Source organism: Pongo abelii, chromosome 5 (assembly GCF_028885655.2).
Source record: "Pongo abelii isolate AG06213 chromosome 5, NHGRI_mPonAbe1-v2.0_pri, whole genome shotgun sequence".
In the NCBI taxonomy this organism is placed as follows: Eukaryota; Metazoa; Chordata; class Mammalia; order Primates; family Hominidae; genus Pongo; species Pongo abelii.
The window spans coordinates 42,451,488-42,468,826 of record NC_071990.2 but is presented as its reverse complement, the minus strand read 5'-3'; the positions used below and the strand labels follow the sequence as shown (position 1 = coordinate 42,468,826).

Below are 17,339 nucleotides of genomic sequence, written 5' to 3'. Positions count from 1 at the left end.
GAGGGCGCCGTTGTAACCCCGGAAGCAATCCTGAGAGGTCGGGACCGGCAAGATGGCGGCGCGGACAGCGTTCGGGGCTGTGTGCCGGCGTCTCTGGCAGGTACTGGGTGGGCTAGGGAGACTAGGAGGGCTGATCGGGATAGTTGCTTTTAAGTTTCCCTGTCACCAGCCGCTCTTCCCATCAGGATTTTTCCTGATATTTATCCCTCACCTCGCGCCGTTTACAGGAAAGTGACGAGAAAGGGGCTGGTTTTATCAGAATTCTCTCATGGAATTAAACATAAGTTAATGAGTCCAGGCAAAGATAGGAACAAGAATAATCGTAGAATGTCAGCTGGAAAAGATTTTGTACTTCCTGTGTTCCAAAACTCCTGCTTTCACGTTTGTAAAATAAACTGAGGCTCAGAGAAGACAGGAAATTTGCTTCGCGAAAATTAGAGGCTGAGTTGATGTAAGATCTCAAACTCTTCCCATGGAACTAAATTGAGATGCTTTCCTGGCATCCAGATTTAGATGAAGGTCTCAAGCCAGAGGAGTGGGTTAGATATCCTCTGCCCAGTTATTTGGAGGAGGAGCAAAAACTTTTCAGCAGCGGTTCTCATGCTTTTTGGCCTTGGGGCCACTTTACACTTTTGGAGTTCAGGACTCCAGAGAGCTTTTGCTTTTGTGGGTTTTTGCTATCTATATTTAGCTTTTTGGAAAATAAAACTTAAGAATATATATTGATTTAAAAGTAAACTAACTCATTACATGTTACAACTAATACTTTATGAAAAATATATTTTCTGAACAGTAAGGAGCAGCAATGTATTACATTTTTGCAGCTCTCTTTAATTTCTGGCTTAATAAAAGCTAGATTCAAATCTGCTTCTGTATTTAATCTTTTCCTATATCACACCTCAGGCCGTCACGGGAAAACTTCACTGTACACTGGTAAGAGAATGAGTGGAAAAGTTGTAAATGACGTCTTGATTTTATGAAAATAGTTTTTATTTCCCGGACCCCCTGAAAGTGTCTCAGACCCCACAGACGTCCTCAGACTACACTTTGAGACCACTGTTTTTTGTTTTTCTTTTTGGAGACGGAGTTTCGCTCTTGTCGCCCAAGCTGGAGCGCAATGGCACGATCTCGGCTCACTACAACCTCCACCTCCCGGGTTCAAGTGATTCTTCTACCTCAGCCTCCCGAGCAGCTGGAATTACAGTCATGCGCCACCATGCCCAGCTGATATTTGTATTTTTAGTAGAGACGGGGTTTCACCATGTCAGGCTGGTCTCGAACTCCTGACCTCAAGTGATCCGCCAGCCTCAGCCTCCCAAAGTGCTGGGATTACAGGCTTGAGCCACCGCACCCGGCCTGAAAACCACTGTTCTTGAGAAAAGTCAGATGGTATTAGAGATTGAAATTTTTGAACTGCTTTATTAAGACAAATTTACCCAGACAGCCCTCCCTTCCAAACCACCACTCCCCCAACACACACGCACACGCACACACACACGCACTCTCTCTCTCTCTCTCTCTCTCTCCCCCCCTCTCTCTCTCTCGCTCAAGAAATACAAAGAAAAAATGCAATTTAAAAACTTCTTGGTCGGGCGCGGTGGCTCACGCCTGTAATCCCTACACTTTGGGAGGCCAAGGTGGGCAGATCACGAGATCAGGAGATCAAGACCATCCTGGCTAACATGGCGAAACCCCGTCTCTACTAAAAATACAAAAATTAGCTGAGTGTGGCGGTGGGCCCTTGTAATCCCAGCTACTCAGGAGGCTAAGGCAGGAGAATCGCTTGAACCCAGAAGGTGGAGGTTTCAGTGAGCCGAGAATGCTCCACTGTACTCCAGCCTGGGCGACAGAGCAAGACTCTGTTTCAAAAAAAAAAAAAAAAAGAAAAGAAAAAGCAGGGGTTTATAGTGGGAGAATGTGACTGAGAAGTGTAATATTCTTGCTCCTCTTGCACAACTCAATTGTGGGGTCACTGGTATAATTGTTGGAAGGGAATTTTCTATGCAATTTTGTCTGAAGAATGGCACATACCTCTTACTGCTTTGTATTGTACCTGATTTCCTTTTTCCTTTTCCCCTTTGGTGCAAAGAAGATTATAGAGTTATGATTTGTCTCTATCTTGGGTAAGGAGAGGAAGGACAATAAGCTAAGAATAGGCTTTTAAAACGTGGCTAGGTGGTGGTTCACTCCTGAAATCCCAGCACTTTGGGACACTGAGGCTGGAGGATCGCTTGAGCCCACGAGTTCAAGACCAGCCTGGGAAATATGGTGAAACCCCATCTCTACAAAAGTACAAAATATTAGCTGGGCCTGGTGGCCCGTGCCTGTAGTCCCAACTATCTGGGAGACTGAGGTGGGAGGACCACCTGAACCTGGGAAGTCCAGGCCATGATCATGCAACTGCACTCCAGCCTGGATAACAGAGTGAGACCCTGTCTCAAAAAAGCCCTGAAAAAACAAACAAAAACATACTTAGGTGACCATCATTGTATTAATGAAACTTCACTTATGCTAAACTTATTTTATTTTATTTATTTTTTTTTTTGAGAGGGAGTCTCGCTCTGTCACCCAGCCTGGAGTGCAGTGGCACGATCTCAGCTCACTGCAACCTCCGCCTCCTGGGTTCAAGCGATTCTCCTGCCTCAGCCTCCCAAGTAACTAGGATCACAACCGCGCTGCCACCATGCCTGGCTAATTTTTGTATTTTTAGTAGAGACAGGGTTTCGCCATGTTGGCCAGGCTGCTCTGGAACTCCTGACCGCAAGTGATCCACCCACCTTGGCCTCCCAAAGTGCTGGGATTACAGGTGTGAGCCACGGCACCTGGCCTTATTTTCATCTTCATTGTGTTTTTAAGGATCCTATTGTGTTTCCACTTTCTCAGGTTACACTTCAAAATCTCAGAAAAGTTTAAAGGAAAAAACAGCTGTTATATGTAGTAGTATCGTTTGTTTCCTAAAACTGGAAAGTCTTGTTCCACCAGGGGGAGCTGACGGTAAAGGATTTGGAAATGTGGGTTCATTGTAGCATGTGGCACAGTAGTTAATGATGGGTATAAGTCACAGCACATATTTCAGTTCATTATAAGCTAGTTATCCCAGCCAAGCTAAGAAATATGTATGCTTTAAAAGATGTATGAAAGCATCAAAAGAGGGATACTTCAGAATTTTTATTCCAACTCTTAACAAATTATAAAAACAATATATTTTATTACTTAAAAATATTCAGGCAAAATAAATATTATACTGAAGTACAATTAATTTGTAAAAAATAATGGGAAAATAAAGTCACATTTTTTTCTTGATGTCCACATAATCCATAGCTTTTTTAAAATGTGAGAATTGTTTTTTTGAAAAAGTTTTTATTCTTAATCTTTAAAATAGAGATTCTCTAGTATTTTGAGACTGCTTTTTTTATCATCAACTCTACCATTGTCCTCCTTTTTTCTTAATCTAATTTGGCCATTTTAGTTACCCCAGTATCTTCATCTGAAATAATGAAGTAACCTATTAGTTGTTAGTGGAAATTATGAATGGTTTGGTAGTTGACTTTAATTCTAACACATGTCCTACTTTTTTTTTCTTTAGGGATTGGGGAATTTTTCTGTAAACACTTCTAAGGGCAATACAGCCAAAAATGGTGGCTTTCTTCTGTAAGTATACAATTGGATGTGCTAAATTGAACAAAATAGGTTCTTGTGCTATTTTACTTAGATTTCTCTTTTTTTCCCACACATAGCAGTACCAATATGAAGTGGGTACAGTTTTCAAACCTACATGTTGATGTTCCAAAGGATTTGACCAAACCTGTGGTACGTACTCCCTGTTTCTTGGTATAAGGAGCTACCTTAGCAATAGGTTTTCCTTATTATTTCATTGGGTTTTTTTTTTTCCCCAAACACTCTATGAATAAAAAAATTTTGTCCTAGAATACTGGCAAATGCACAATGCATATATTCTCTTAACTCCCTGGATTGTATTATCTTCAGGGTATCAAAGTAAGTTCTAAAGGAATAAATTATTTACCCTCAAATAACTGTGTTAATTAGTAGTCTCTTACTTTTAGCTTGGCATAATGGAAGAGTTGTCAGAATTTGTGATGTAGAATACTTGATGTTATGTTATGGAAAAGTATTTTTCTTGTAGCCTTCAAGTCTTTGTTTTCATTCTGTGTATTGAGCGTGGGCCTGGACAGTGCTTTATTGTTCACAGTGAGAAAATGCGTTAGCACAAATAATAAACATCTAGAAGGAACTTGGTAACCCTGTAGAAGCTATGATTTCACCAATCCAGTTTTTTGTGTTACTTGTAATTTTTAAAAATCCTTCTGTTTCCACCCCTCAAAAATAACCCCCTTTAACAGTTTGGGATTACAGTTTTAGACATTTGTCTGTAGGTACTCACTTTGTCTGTGCACATGTCTAGTTTACTGCTCTTTCTTTTCTAACCTTTCTCTTAATAGATATTGGATATTTATTTATTTATTTTGAGACAGAGTCTCGCTCTGTCACCCAGACTGGAGTGCAGTGGCATGATCTCGGCTCACCTCACCTCAGCCTCCTGGGTTCAAGTAGTTCTCATGCCTTAGCCTCCCGACTAGCTTGGATTACAGGCACACACCACCATGCCTGGCTAATTTTTGTATTTTTAGTAGAAATGGGGTTTTCCCATGTTGGCCAGGCTGGTCTCAAATTCCTGGCCTCAAGTGATCTGCCTGCCTCAGCCTCCCAAAGTGCTGGGATTACAGGCATGAGCCACCACACCTGGCCAGTACTGGATGTATTTCTATGATAGTACATTTAAGCGCCAGTCTGCAACTCACATGCCTGCAGGAGCCAGGCCTATAAGAAAAGGTGGCAGAATTGGCATGGTGTGCCACTGTCTTTATAAGCAAGACAGCAGCTACTTATTCTAGCCACTTGTTGCCCTGTAGGAAATCAGACCTAGTGATGCCAGCCTGTCTAAATCTTCCAAGCTAAACCGAAATCCGGATTTTCTTGTGAAATCTTCTGATCTTTAATATTCCTAACAAATTCAAAGTATCTTTTAACACCCTGTAGGGATCAGTCAGAACACATCTTGAGGCTATATTCCCCCTTCTCATCCCTCAACTTAGGACACAGGCTATCAGTATATTCTGTTCGTCCAACAACCCTTTTTGGAGTAACTGAGAGTGGATATCTAGCTTTCTGGCTAGTAAGTAAATCTTTCAGGAGTGAAGTGATTTAACTCTGAATCATTGGATTAGTAGTATAATTTACTGGTTTAATGGATGAATGAAATGAAGGTAATTCACCTCTTGGAAGAAAGTCAGAAATGTCAAACCCATTATTTCTAAGGTCTTTAGGTATTAGGGTGGAAGAGGTTGAAGTTATAGGTATAGCTAGTGTCATATCATTTAAATTAGAAATGAGTAATTTGTTTATTAGGGCAGGCAAAACGTATGTGAATAAAACCTAATAAAAAATATGAATAGAACTAACTTGGCTTTGTATAATAATGTTTTATAATTAATAAGCACTTTAATCTGTGATTTCTTATTTTTTTCTTAGAGAAATACTATGAGCAATAGCATCGGTTTACCCTCTTTCATATGTGAGGAAACTAATGTGCAGTGAGATGTTATGATTTGTCCGTTGTCATTCAGCTACCATTAGCAGAGTTTAATTCTCAGTCCAAGTCTTCTGACCAGGCTCTTTTTATTAGCAGACCCTGAAGTCCTTTTTCATTGTGAATTTGAAGCTGAATAATTATTTTAAGTTGGAAACTTCCTTTAGTAATTTTATGGGTTGCCTTGAAAATTCTTTTGATTTACACTGTATTTTAACAGATTCTGAGGCTCATTGTCCAGATCTGAACATGAAAGTATCTAGACACTTCAGCTAACACTGCCGTCACTCAGTGTTTTTCTCCTCATTTATTAGTAAACTCTGAAGTTGTTCAGTTGAGGCTAATGTTTTAAATTTGCTAGTTATAAATATAAGAGGAACTAAAACTGAAAATTTTCTTTTGGATTTTAGATAACAATCTCTGATGAACCAGACATATTATATAAGCGCCTGTCGGTTTTAGTGAAAGGTCACGATAAGGCTGTATTGGACAGTTATGAATATTTTGCTGTGCTTGCTGCTAAAGAACTTGGTATCTCTATTAAAGTGTGAGTATGGCCTTTCCTGACCCGACCTGTTTGCTGCTATAATATGATCAACCAGGAAAATAGTGCTCATCCCAGGAATGTCTGAACTCTTTTTTTTCTTTGAGACAGAGTCTCGCTCTGTTGCCCAGGCTGGAGTACAGTGGCACAACCTCAGCTCACTGCAACCTCTGCCTCCTGGGTTCAAGCAGTTCTCAGCCTCCCGAGTAGCTGGGACTACAGGCGCACGCCACCACGCCTGGCTAATTTTTTGTATTTTAGTAGAGACAGGGTTTCACTGTGTTGCCCAGGCTGGTGTCGAACTCCTGAGCTCAGGTGAATTGCCCGCCTCGGCTTCCCAAAGTGCTGGGATTACAGGCGTGAGCCACCGCACCTGGCCCAGTCTGAGCTCTTAAAGTGGGATAGAAACTCTTGGTGGGTAGAGTTTAAGCCTGTCATATGTTATCCTAATCAGGATCATGCCTTCCTGCCATGTTTCTGGGATCTCCATGGAGCAGGGAGGTAGAGTAGGTGAGTGAACAATCGTTTTAGACCCTTTGGATGTGATGATTTTTGGCTAATACATCCGTCATTTCAAATCTTCCCTAAGAAACACCACTTACCCAGTAATTTCTTGCTTGAAGAAGGTAAGCCTTGGAGTCACTGCAGGGTCAAGCATAACTGTCTCCTTTGTCTTGTCATCTGCTCCTTCTGCTGTTGAACGAGGCCCCATCTGGGGCTTTGGCAGTCTGGCCTCCTGACAAAAACAGAAGGCCACAGTTTCCCAAAACAGACTATAGTTTTGTTATTTTGATTTATCTGTAGATTTTCCTAAAACAACAGACATATAGCAGGTGTTACAACTATTTCCACCACACTGGTGCTACTCTTCACAATTCATATATTTGGTCAATAAAAGACTAAAGGGTGTAAAAGCAGCAGGTGTGTGTGTATGCATGCACACTTGACATGCCAGGGCTTATTTTTGAGCCTGTGGGAAAAAATTTCTATTGCTGTCTGCAGTGTTTATTTTGGCCTGAGTTTTATGATAGCAGTTGTTGTTCCAGATGACAGTTTTGGCAAATGGAAGTCTGTAAATGATAGTTAATGCCTATAATTGAGTGTGAGTCTGACCTACAAAATTATGGAATTATGCTTTGTTATCATAGTGACTCAGGTTTTGTTTTGTCCATTAATTTCAGACACGAACCTCCAAGGAAAATAGAGCGATTTACTCTTCTCCAATCAGTGCATATTTACAAGAAGCACAGAGTTCAGTATGAAATGAGAACACTTTACAGATGTTTAGAGGTGAGTGTATTTGAGAAATTCTGGCATTTTTGAAATACCAGAAATTCACACTAGCATATAACTTTACTTTAACATTGACTGGATTGACTTCTTTCAGCAAGCCCATGTCTGTTGGTTGTACAGAAGGTAAATATCTTTTAGTGTTTATGGAGGTGTCATGGTAGGAAAAGTAAATTCAAATAAAGCCATCCTTTAGAGTAGTGCGTACCTTAACTCAGGAATGCAGATTATGCAAAGATAGCATTGGAATAATTTTGCTCATATTTCAAAAATTCTAGTGAAGTTTTTCCACAGTTCTAATAACTGTTTCACATACTAGCTGGATTTTCCATGTCAGTGATGCACAGCATTAGGTTTTTCATTCATCTGTTACTCATTTGTGCTTCCGTTAGTGCCAGCACAGTCTTGTGCTTAAGGAGAGCATAGGTTCTGGAGTCAGACTGCCAATGCCAGAATCCAAGTCCTGGCACTTAACAGCTGTGTGACATGTACCTCTATTCCTTCATCTATAAAATGGGCATAATAGTGGTACTCATCTCATAAGGTTAGTGTGAGGATTAGAATGGAAAATTTATGTAAGCACTCAGAATACTTTGATCACATAGTAAGTGATTGGTAAATATTAAAACAAGCACTTATGCATCTTTTATATGGGAAGTACTGTACTAGTCATTGAGGTCACAAATATGATAAAGTCATGGTCCCTACTCTTTTTTTTTTGGAGATAGAGTCTCACTCTGTCACCACCTAGGCTGGAGTGCAGTGGCACAATCTAGGCTCACTGTAACCTCTGCCTTCCGGGTTCAAGCAATTCTGTCTCAGCCTCCCTAGTAGCTGGGACTACAGGTGTACGCCACCGCGCCTGGCTAATTTTTGTATTTTTAGTAGAGATGGGGTTTCACCATATTGGTCGGGCTGGTCTTGAACTCCTGACCTCAGGTGATCCACCCACCTCGGCCTCCCAAAGTGCTGGGATTACAGGTGTGAGCCACTGTGCCTGTGCAGTCCCTACTCTTTAAAAAGAAAAACCCAAATTTTATCCACCTGTGTCTGAGGGAAACATCTGTCATAGTACACATAGAAAATCTTATATTAACTATATCTTATAATTAGTCCTTTTGTCTTCAGTTGTTTTGTGAGCCTGGGATTTTATGTTAGATTCTTTAGGGGAGGCCAGGCACGGTAGCTCATGCCTGTAATCCTAGCACTTTGGGAGGCCAAGGCAGGCGGATCACTTGAGGTCAGGAGTTCAAGGCCAGCCTGGCCAACGTGATGAAACCCCGTCTCTACTAAAAATACAAAAAAAAATTAGCTGGACATGGTGGCACACACCTGTAGTCCCAGCCACTCGGGAGACTGAAGCAGGAGATGGCTTGAACCCAGGAGGCAGAGGTTGCAGTGAGCTGAGATCGCACACACTCCAGCCCAGGCGACAGAGTGAGACTCCATCTCAAAAAAAAAAAAGTGTGCTTTAACAAACAGCATACATGAAACATTTTCATGTTTGATGTTTTAGTTAGAACATCTAACTGGAAGCACAGCAGATGTCTACTTGGAATATATTCAGCGAAACTTACCTGAAGGGGTTGCCATGGAAGTAACAAAGGTATAGCTTGAATTTCTACCTCTTTCGGGGGGGCGGTGGGGAGTGGTATCTGTATTGTTGTTTTGATACATTGCAGCCTGGTCCTGGCCCACTGAGTAGAGTTTGCCCTAACCTGTGGCAAACTGGGAGACAGAGTTGCCACAGTGGTTGGGGGCTACCCACCCCTTGCAACAGAATCCTGCCATTTCAGCTCAAGTCCTCCGTGAACCACCTATGAAGTTCTCCCTCCTCGATATTAGTTGTCTAGACTTGGGGATCCCATTAAGTGGCAGTCCATGAAGATCACTGAGGATCAAATAGATTATGTATGTGAGAGTGTTTTATAGACCATCAAGTTTCCTTCTTTCCATTTCAAAACCCTATAGAAAGACTAGGGGATTAAAAGAAAAAGAAGTAAAGAGGATTTGACCAAATTAATAAGTCCGATTTGTAGTCAAAGAGTTCTATTAAATCCACATTATAGTTTTGTTTCTTTCTTTTTTTAGACACAATTAGAACAGTTACCAGAACACATCAAGGAGCCAATCTGGGAAACACTATCAGAAGAAAAAGAAGAAAGCAAGTCATAAAGCCTCAGGGAGGCCATTTTTGCCTGAATTTGAAATGAGGGTGGGCCAGATGAGTATGTTTAAGTGGAGAGTGCTTCCAGCTGAGATGATTTGAGTCTGCCCTAACTGCTCCATTGAGTTCTCGTGCCCTTATCAGCTGAGGGCAGGGAATGGAACTTTAATGGAAGAACCACTTTTATCTATTCTTTTTATTCATTGTTTCAGTTCTGATTTCAACAAACATGAGCAAACCACTTCTATTGAAAGCAGAAAGAGTGAAAATTCTATTTTGTTGTGCTACTGGTGTTCAATTATTAGTTTGTACCATTTTTAATTTATGTCAGTTGATGCATCTGAAAATAAGTGCTTGAAGTGCTGAAAATAAGTGCTCTTATTTTTTTTTTAAGATTCCTAGAAGGAATCTTTGGTTAATTCAGATTGAGCAGTTAAAGTTTTTGCTATTTACCTTTGTGCAGGCTGGCATATGCTAATTTGGGGGTGGTAACCAACCGATTTTATCTCATTTAAGCATTACATTTTGAAGACTGTGAATATACTTCACAACAGATCAAACACATTTATGGCATGCGCTGACGTCTTCTTGGAGCCCAGAACTTTATAGAGTTGCCTACCAGGGTTACTGTAATGGAATTTATGATCTTAAGAAATTACTAGTTGTATTATTTATCCTATGATTCATTCATTCAATAAGCTTTTACTGCATAAACTTTACATCCAGCACTGTAGTAAGTACCCAAAATTGAATAGAAATAATGGCTTTTGAAAATTGCGCAAAGCAGGCCGGGCATGGTGGCTCACGCCTGTAATCCCAGCACTTTGGGAGGCCGAGGCAGGCGGATCACGAGGTCAAGAGATCCAGACCATCCTGGCTAACACGGTGAAACCCCGTCTCTACTAAAAATACAAAAATTAGCTGGACATGGTGGCACGCGCCTGTAATCCCAGCTACTTGGGAGGCTGAGGCAGGAGGATTGCTTGAACCCAAGAGGTGGATGTTGCAGTGAGCCGAGATTGCACCACAGCACTCCATGTAAACTAAAGTCCTTAGTTTAGGACTTCCAATTATGTGTTAAAACCTCGGCTTAAGATAAATAAGCAAATGAACTACATGTGCACACATGCACGTGAGAAAAACTAGCAGTATTTCTTTTTTCTTTTTTCTTTTTTTTTTTTTTTTTTTTGAGATGGAATCTTGCACTGTCACTTGGCCTGGAGTGCAGTGGCGCGATCTCGGCTCATTGCAACCTCTGCCTCCCAGGTTCAAGCGATTATCCTGCCTCAGCCTCCCAAGTAGCTGGGACTACAGGCATGTGCCACCACGCCCAGCTGATTTTTGTATTTTTAGTAGAGATGGGGTTTCACCTTGTTGGCCAGGATGGTCTTGATCCCTTGACCTCGTGATCCGCCTGCCTCGGCCTCCCAAAGTGCTGGGATTACAGGCATGAGCCACCACACCTGGCCCAAAACTAGCAGTATTTCTTTGACAAAAGTATTTGGCATATTTGAAGCCCACTTCTTGATATAAACAAGTTTGGCATGAAGTACAGTACTGAAAAAATGATACAAACTTATCATTTAAGTTTATCAGGATATAGCTATCTTGATAGGCTAAGAAGATTTTTGGTTTTCTTTTGTTGGTTTTAAATTAGGCCTCTGAGTAAAATGTATATCCTGAAAATTAGAATTAATGCCTGGGTCACACTTTCTGTCCATGGTGGGTATGGGAGATGGTGAGAGAAGAGTGGATTTGATAATATATGTTGGTGCAAAAGCAATTGCAGTTTTTGCCATTAAAAGTAATGGCCAAAAAAAATAGAATGAACCGGCCGGGAGTGGTGGCTCACGCCTGTAATCCCAGCACTTTGGGAGGCTGAGGCGGGCGGATCACGTGAGGTTGGGAGTTGGAGACCAGCCTGGCCAATATGAGAAACCCTGTCTCTTCTAAAAATACAAAATTAGCAGGGTGTGATGGCACATGCCTATAATCCCAGCTACTTGGGAGGCTGAGGCAGGAGAATCCCTTGAACTCAGGAGGGCAGAGGTTGCAACGAGCCGAGATCACGCCATGGGCAACAAGAGTGAAACTCCATCTCAAAAAAAAGAAAAAAACAAATAGAATGAACCAGAAGGCAGGTAGGAAGTGAGATGATCTTTTTTCTTTTTTTTTTTTGTGGAGACACAGTCTTGTTCTGTTGCCCAGGCTGGAGTGCAGTGGTACAATCACTACACAATCGAACTTATGGGCTCAAGGGATCTTCCCACCACAGCCTCCCAAGTAGCTGGGACTAAATGTGTGCACCACCACACTCAGCTAATTTTTTTATTTTTTGAAGTCAGGGTCCTGCTCTGTCGCCCGGGCTGGAGTGCAGTGGCATGAACACAGCTCACTGCAGCCTTGACCTCCTGGGCTCAGATGATCCTCCTGCCTCAGCCTCCCAGGTAGTTGGAACCCCAGGCATGTACCACCATACATGGCTAATTTTTTTATCTTTTTGTAGAGATGGGGGTCTCACTTTGTTGCCAAGGCTGGTCTCAAATTCCTGACCTCAAGTGATTCTTCGGCCTTGGCCTCCCAAAATACTGAGATTACAGGCATCGGCCATCATGCCCAGCCTATATTTTCTTCATATTAAGTAAAATCATGTTCTCATCTAAGAGTCTTAGTATAACTAAGATCTCTGGTAAGATAGACTAAACTAGTTCAGTGCCAAGTTTCAGTGCTTTGAAAGAATGGCATATATTCCTGGCCCTATGACCATTTAAACATGCCACAGTGAATACATAAAGCAATCATTTTAAATTATTAGTCTAGTTTCTTAACATTTCTAGTTGTCTGCAACCATCCCTGTCTTACATTACATTATTAAGTTAGTTCTATTACAAGACTAATGAATAACAGAATAGAGCAAACATGGACTTCGGAGTCAAACAGACATGAGTCAGATAAGAGTTCAAACCCACTGACTGCCGTCAACTTGGGCAAGAGATTTAACCCTGTCAGGGCCTCAGTGTACTCATTAGTAAAGGTAATAATAAGTCTGTAGGAAATAATACCTACATACTTACATTTGACATATATTTAATACTCCAGCTTAATAAGGTTGGAGTATTCGATAACTGATAAAGCACCTTGCACAGTATTGAGCAGGTAACAGACATTCAGTAAATGGCAGTACCAATCTGATGATACTTTAGATGCTTGTGTGCTATACTGTTCAAGAACCAGCTGGAAAAGACCTCAGGTTACCTCCAGGGTAGGGATAACATTTACCTTTAGAGTTTTTGTTTTTGTTTTTTTGAGACGGAGTCTCGTTCTATCACCCATGCTGGAGTGCAGTGGCACGATCTCACTGCAAGCTCCGCCTCCCAGGTTCACTCCATTCTCCTGCCTAAGCATCCCGAGTAGCTGGGACTACAGGCACCCGCCACCATGCCCGGCTGATTTTTTGTATTTTTTAGTAGAGACGGGGTTTCATCGTGTTAGCCAGGATGGTCTCGATCTCCTGACCTCGTGATCCGCCCGCCTTGGCCTCCCAAAGTGGTGGGATTACAGGCATAAGCCACCACGCCCAGCCCTTAGAGTTGTTTTTCAGACAGTTCTGGCTCTATCACCCAGGCTGGAGTGCAGTGACAATCTTGGCTTACTGTAACCTCCGCCTCCTGGGCTTAAATGATCCTCCTACCTCAGCCCCTGAGTAGCTGGGACTATAGGCACGCATCACCACACTCGGCTAATTTTTCTTTTTTTTTTCTTTCTTTTTTTTTCTTTCTTTTTTTTTCTGTAGAAACAGGGTTTTGCCATGTTGCCCAGGCTGATCTCAAACTCGTAAGCTCAAGCGATCTGCCAGCCTCAGCCTCCCAAAGTGCTGGGATTATAGGCATGAGCCACAGCGCCCAGCCACAAACCAAAAACTCTTTGATTTTTATTAACACACTACAGTACTTACCATTGTCCCCATTTTACAGGACAGAAAACCAAGGCTTAGAGAGTTGTTATTTGCCCACTCAGTCACCCTTTCAGCTTACAGACGAAGCTGTTAGTGACAGGGTCAGCCCTAGAAGCTAATTTGTAAGCAGGCTATGAGGTACTCAAATGTCCACATACTAAATGCAGAATATTCAAAGCTAAATTCCAGGTTTGTTCACCTCTCACGTTACCAAAATGTACTCATTTCCTCTAAAGCAGGGGTGTCTAATCTTTTGGCTTCCCTGGGCCACATTGAAAGAATTGGGCCACACATAAAATACACTAACGCTAACGATAGCTAATTTAAAAAAAAATCATGAAAGAAAATCTCACAATGTTTTAAGAAAGTTTACGAATTTGTGTTGGGCTGCGTTCAAAGCCGTCCTGGGCCGCATGCAGCCCGTGGGCCTCCAATTGGATAAGCCTGGTCTAAAGCTTAGAAGTAAAGTGATTGACTGGGAAGAAAAATTAATGAATTAAGGCAAGAAGCAAGATACACGGCACAATTTAGGTGGTCCCACTGCTCAGACTGGTCCTGAGGGAGGGGGCAACACAAGAGTTTAGGCGTCAGCAAGGGGAGTCCTACTCGGTCACAAGAACACTCGGATGGAGATGATTCACAGTGGGGCTTCAGGTCCAGCCTGACTAGGGCTCAGAAGACATGGGTTTGTCGCTTTTAAGCATTTCTTTGCCCCTGGAGCCGGGCTTATGGCTGACTGCCTGCAATCCCCAGGACTCTCTTTCCAAATCCCCTGCTCAATTCCTAACCCTGCCCTCTTTAAATCCTTTCTATTGTTACTCACTTCAAGCTCTCATTTCTCTTTGTGGATTCTTAATCCTCTTTATTTTATTTATTTATTTATTTATTTTTATTTATTTATTTTTTTGAGACAGGGTCTGACTCGCCCAGGCTGGAGTGCAGTGGCACAATCTCGGCTCACTGCAACCTCTGCCTCCCAGGTTCAGGCGATTCTCATGCCTCAGCCTCCTGAGTAGCTGGGATTACAGGCACCCGCCACCACGCCCAGCTAATTTTTGTGTTTTTAGTAGAGATGGGGTTTCAGCGTGTTGGCCAGGCTGGTCTCAAACTCCTGACCTCAAGTGATCCGCCCACCTCAGCCTCCCAAAACGCTGGGATTACTGGCGTGAGCCACCGTGCCTGGCTGGGTTTCTAATCCTCTTTAAAATGATATATTTATAACTCAGTAGCTCAGCGACATTTATTTATAGGGCAGGTCATGGGCAACTGACCCACATGAAAAGCCAATTGAATTTTAAATTCCTCAGCCAGAGGCTAAATCAAGTTACATTTCACTCATAAAATTTCTTAACTTGGGCAGAGATACTGTCCTTTAATCAATCTTCAATACTGCTTAAATAATAAGTGTTAAGAGATGGATGGAGCCAGGCCAACATGGCAAAACCCCACCTCCACTAAAAATACAAAAATTAGCTGGGCATTCCAGGTGCTTAGGAGGCTGAGACACAAGAATTGCTTGAACCCGGAAGATGGAGGTTGCAGTGAACTGAGAGTGTGCCACTGCGCTCCAGCCTGGGTGACAGAGCAAGACCCTGTCTCCCTGTCTAAAAAAAAAGAGATGGATGGGAATAATACTACCTTCACACCAAGCCAGTTGAGATGCTGCTGTTACAGAGCCACGGCTGCTGATGGGCATGTGTTATCTTAAAGTGTGTTGAGATGGGTAATTGGAAATTAATGGGCTAAATAATCTTCAAGGCCTCTTCCAGTTCTAAAATCCCATTATCATTTTTATCTCAACAAATACCTGCTAATGTAGACACTAAACAGTCAAAAAGGAATTGTCTTGTAAAATGAAGGAGTGATAGCTCACATTAATTCAGCATTGACCATGTACCAAGGACCTTGCTCAGTTACTCAACAAGTATTTGAGTTTCCTGTACATGCCAAGCACTGTTCTAAACGCTGGGAATTCTGGAATGTATATGGTGAAGTCCCTCTCCCCAAAGATCATAGACTCTAGTGAGAGACACAGATAAGTAGAGAAAAAAATAAGATAGTTTCAGATGCAGTTAAGTACTGTGAAGAAAATAAAATGGGATAATATCAGAATTACTTGAGTGGCTACCTGAGGGGGAGTTGGGAAAGCTCTCTGAGGAGGAGGCAGTGGTGTTAACATCTGGAGGAAGAAGCCGGGTGTGGTCGCTCATGCCTGTAATGCCAGCACTTTGGGAGGCCGAGATGGGTGGATCGCCTGATGTCGGGAGTTCGAGACCAGCCTGGCCAACACGGTGAAACCCTATCTTTACTAAAAACACAAAACCTAGCCGGGCGTGGTGGCGGATGCCTATAGTCCCAGCTACTCGGGAGGCTGAGGCAGGAGAATCGCTTGAACCTGGGAGGCGGAGGTTGCAGTGAGCTGAGGTTGTGCCATTGCACTCCAGCCTGGGCAACAAGAGCGAGACTCCCATCTGAAAAAAAAAAAAAAAACTGGAGGAAAAGCAGTCCAAGTAGGAGGAACAATGCATGCAAAGACACACTGATTCTAGAAGGAGTTTAGTTTGCAGTGTAGAAGACCATGAAGACAGATGTAGGCAGGGGCTAGATTGTGTAATGCATCATAGGCATGGGGAGGAGCGTGGATTTTTTTTTTTTTTTTTTTTTTTGTATTTTCAGTAGAGACGGGGTTTCACCGTGTTAGCCAGGATGGTCTCGATCTCCGCACCTTGTGATCCGCCCACCTCGGCCTCCCAAAGTGCTGGGATTACAGGCGTGAGCCACCGCGCCCGGCCCCGGGAGTGTGGATTTTATTCTCAGCAAGTGGAAAGCTAAAGGAGAGTTTGAGCAGGAGAGTGACAGGATCTGCTGTATGCTACTGTGGCTGCTGGGTGAAAGAGGAGTGACGAGAGGGCAGGGAGACCAGTTAGGGATCTGCTGCGGTGGACCAGGTGAGATGATGCTGGTCTGGGCGAGAATGTCAGGAATGGAGGTGACAAGTAGTTTGATTTAGAATATAGTTTGCAGGAAGAGCTGATGAAATGACCTACTGGTAGATTGAAGTGAAATCTAAAGGAAAGAGCATTCAAGGATAATTCCTGGGTTTTCACCTAAGCATAAATGGCAGTGCCATTACTGAGGTGGAGAAGAGATAAGGTGGGACTCGGGAAGGAAATCAGGAATTTGGTTTTGGCCTTGCTAAGTTTGCAATCTGAGTATAGATGTCCAGTAGGCAGTTGAATACATGGATCTGGAGTTCCTGGGAGAGGTCCAGGCTGAAGATATAAATTTGGAAGCTGCCAGCCTGTAAATGGTGTGTAGTGGCATGGGAATGAATGAGATCATCTAGGGAGCGAGTGTGGGTAAACAAGGGAAGAGTACTAAAGACAAGCCTGGAAAGCTCCCAGCTTTTAGAGATTTGGTTAAAAGCAAGAGGCGCTAGCAAAGAAAATGAGTAATGAGTGAGGCTGGAGTGAAATCAGAGGAGTGTGGGTCCTTGAAATGTAGAGTGGAGAAAGAATTCAGTTTGGTGAACTGTGATGAATCTGTGGCAAGTTAGGTAAAAAAAAAAAAAAAAAAGTAGATAATTGGTGACCACAATAAAAGCCATTTCTGTGGAGTGATGGGGATGAACATCCAGTTGGAGTAAGTTGAGGAGAGAATAAGAGATTAAAAAAGAGGATGCAAAATAGGTTTGAGAATGTCCCAGTTATCTATTGCTACCTCAAAAAACACTTAACACTTAGTAGCTTAAAACAGTGACTCTGCAGGGATAGTG

At 42.4% G+C, this 17,339-nt stretch overlaps 1 protein-coding gene across 6 annotated transcripts; it reads left to right on the top strand.

The window, feature by feature from the left end:
* On the top strand, positions 1-17,166 carry MRPS10 (mitochondrial ribosomal protein S10). 6 transcript variants are annotated; one of them, XR_010140184.1, is made up of 8 exons: positions 1-100; positions 3,587-3,651; positions 3,738-3,810; positions 6,019-6,155; positions 7,334-7,442; positions 8,959-9,048; positions 9,534-10,406; positions 11,057-17,166. XR_010140184.1 is itself a non-coding variant. In XM_024247787.3 (8 exons), the coding sequence occupies exons 1-8, from the start codon at positions 53-55 to the stop codon at positions 9,615-9,617; spliced, it is 633 nt and encodes a 210-aa protein (XP_024103555.2). In that variant the 5' UTR covers positions 38-52; the 3' UTR covers positions 9,618-17,166.
* The last annotated feature ends 173 nt before the right edge of the window (positions 17,167-17,339 follow it).

Excerpts from the sequence above, each read along its gene's own strand:
- MRPS10 (XM_024247786.3), top strand. The coding sequence starts at position 53 with ATGGCGGCGCGGACAGCGTTCGGGGCTGTGTGCCGGCGTCTCTGGCAG. Across the intron at positions 3,652-3,737 it reads AAAAATGGTGGCTTTCTTCT|CAGTACCAATATGAAGTGGG; the intron begins GTAAGTATACAA and ends TCCCACACATAG. Across the intron at positions 9,049-9,533 it reads TTGCCATGGAAGTAACAAAG|ACACAATTAGAACAGTTACC; the intron begins GTATAGCTTGAA and ends TTCTTTTTTTAG.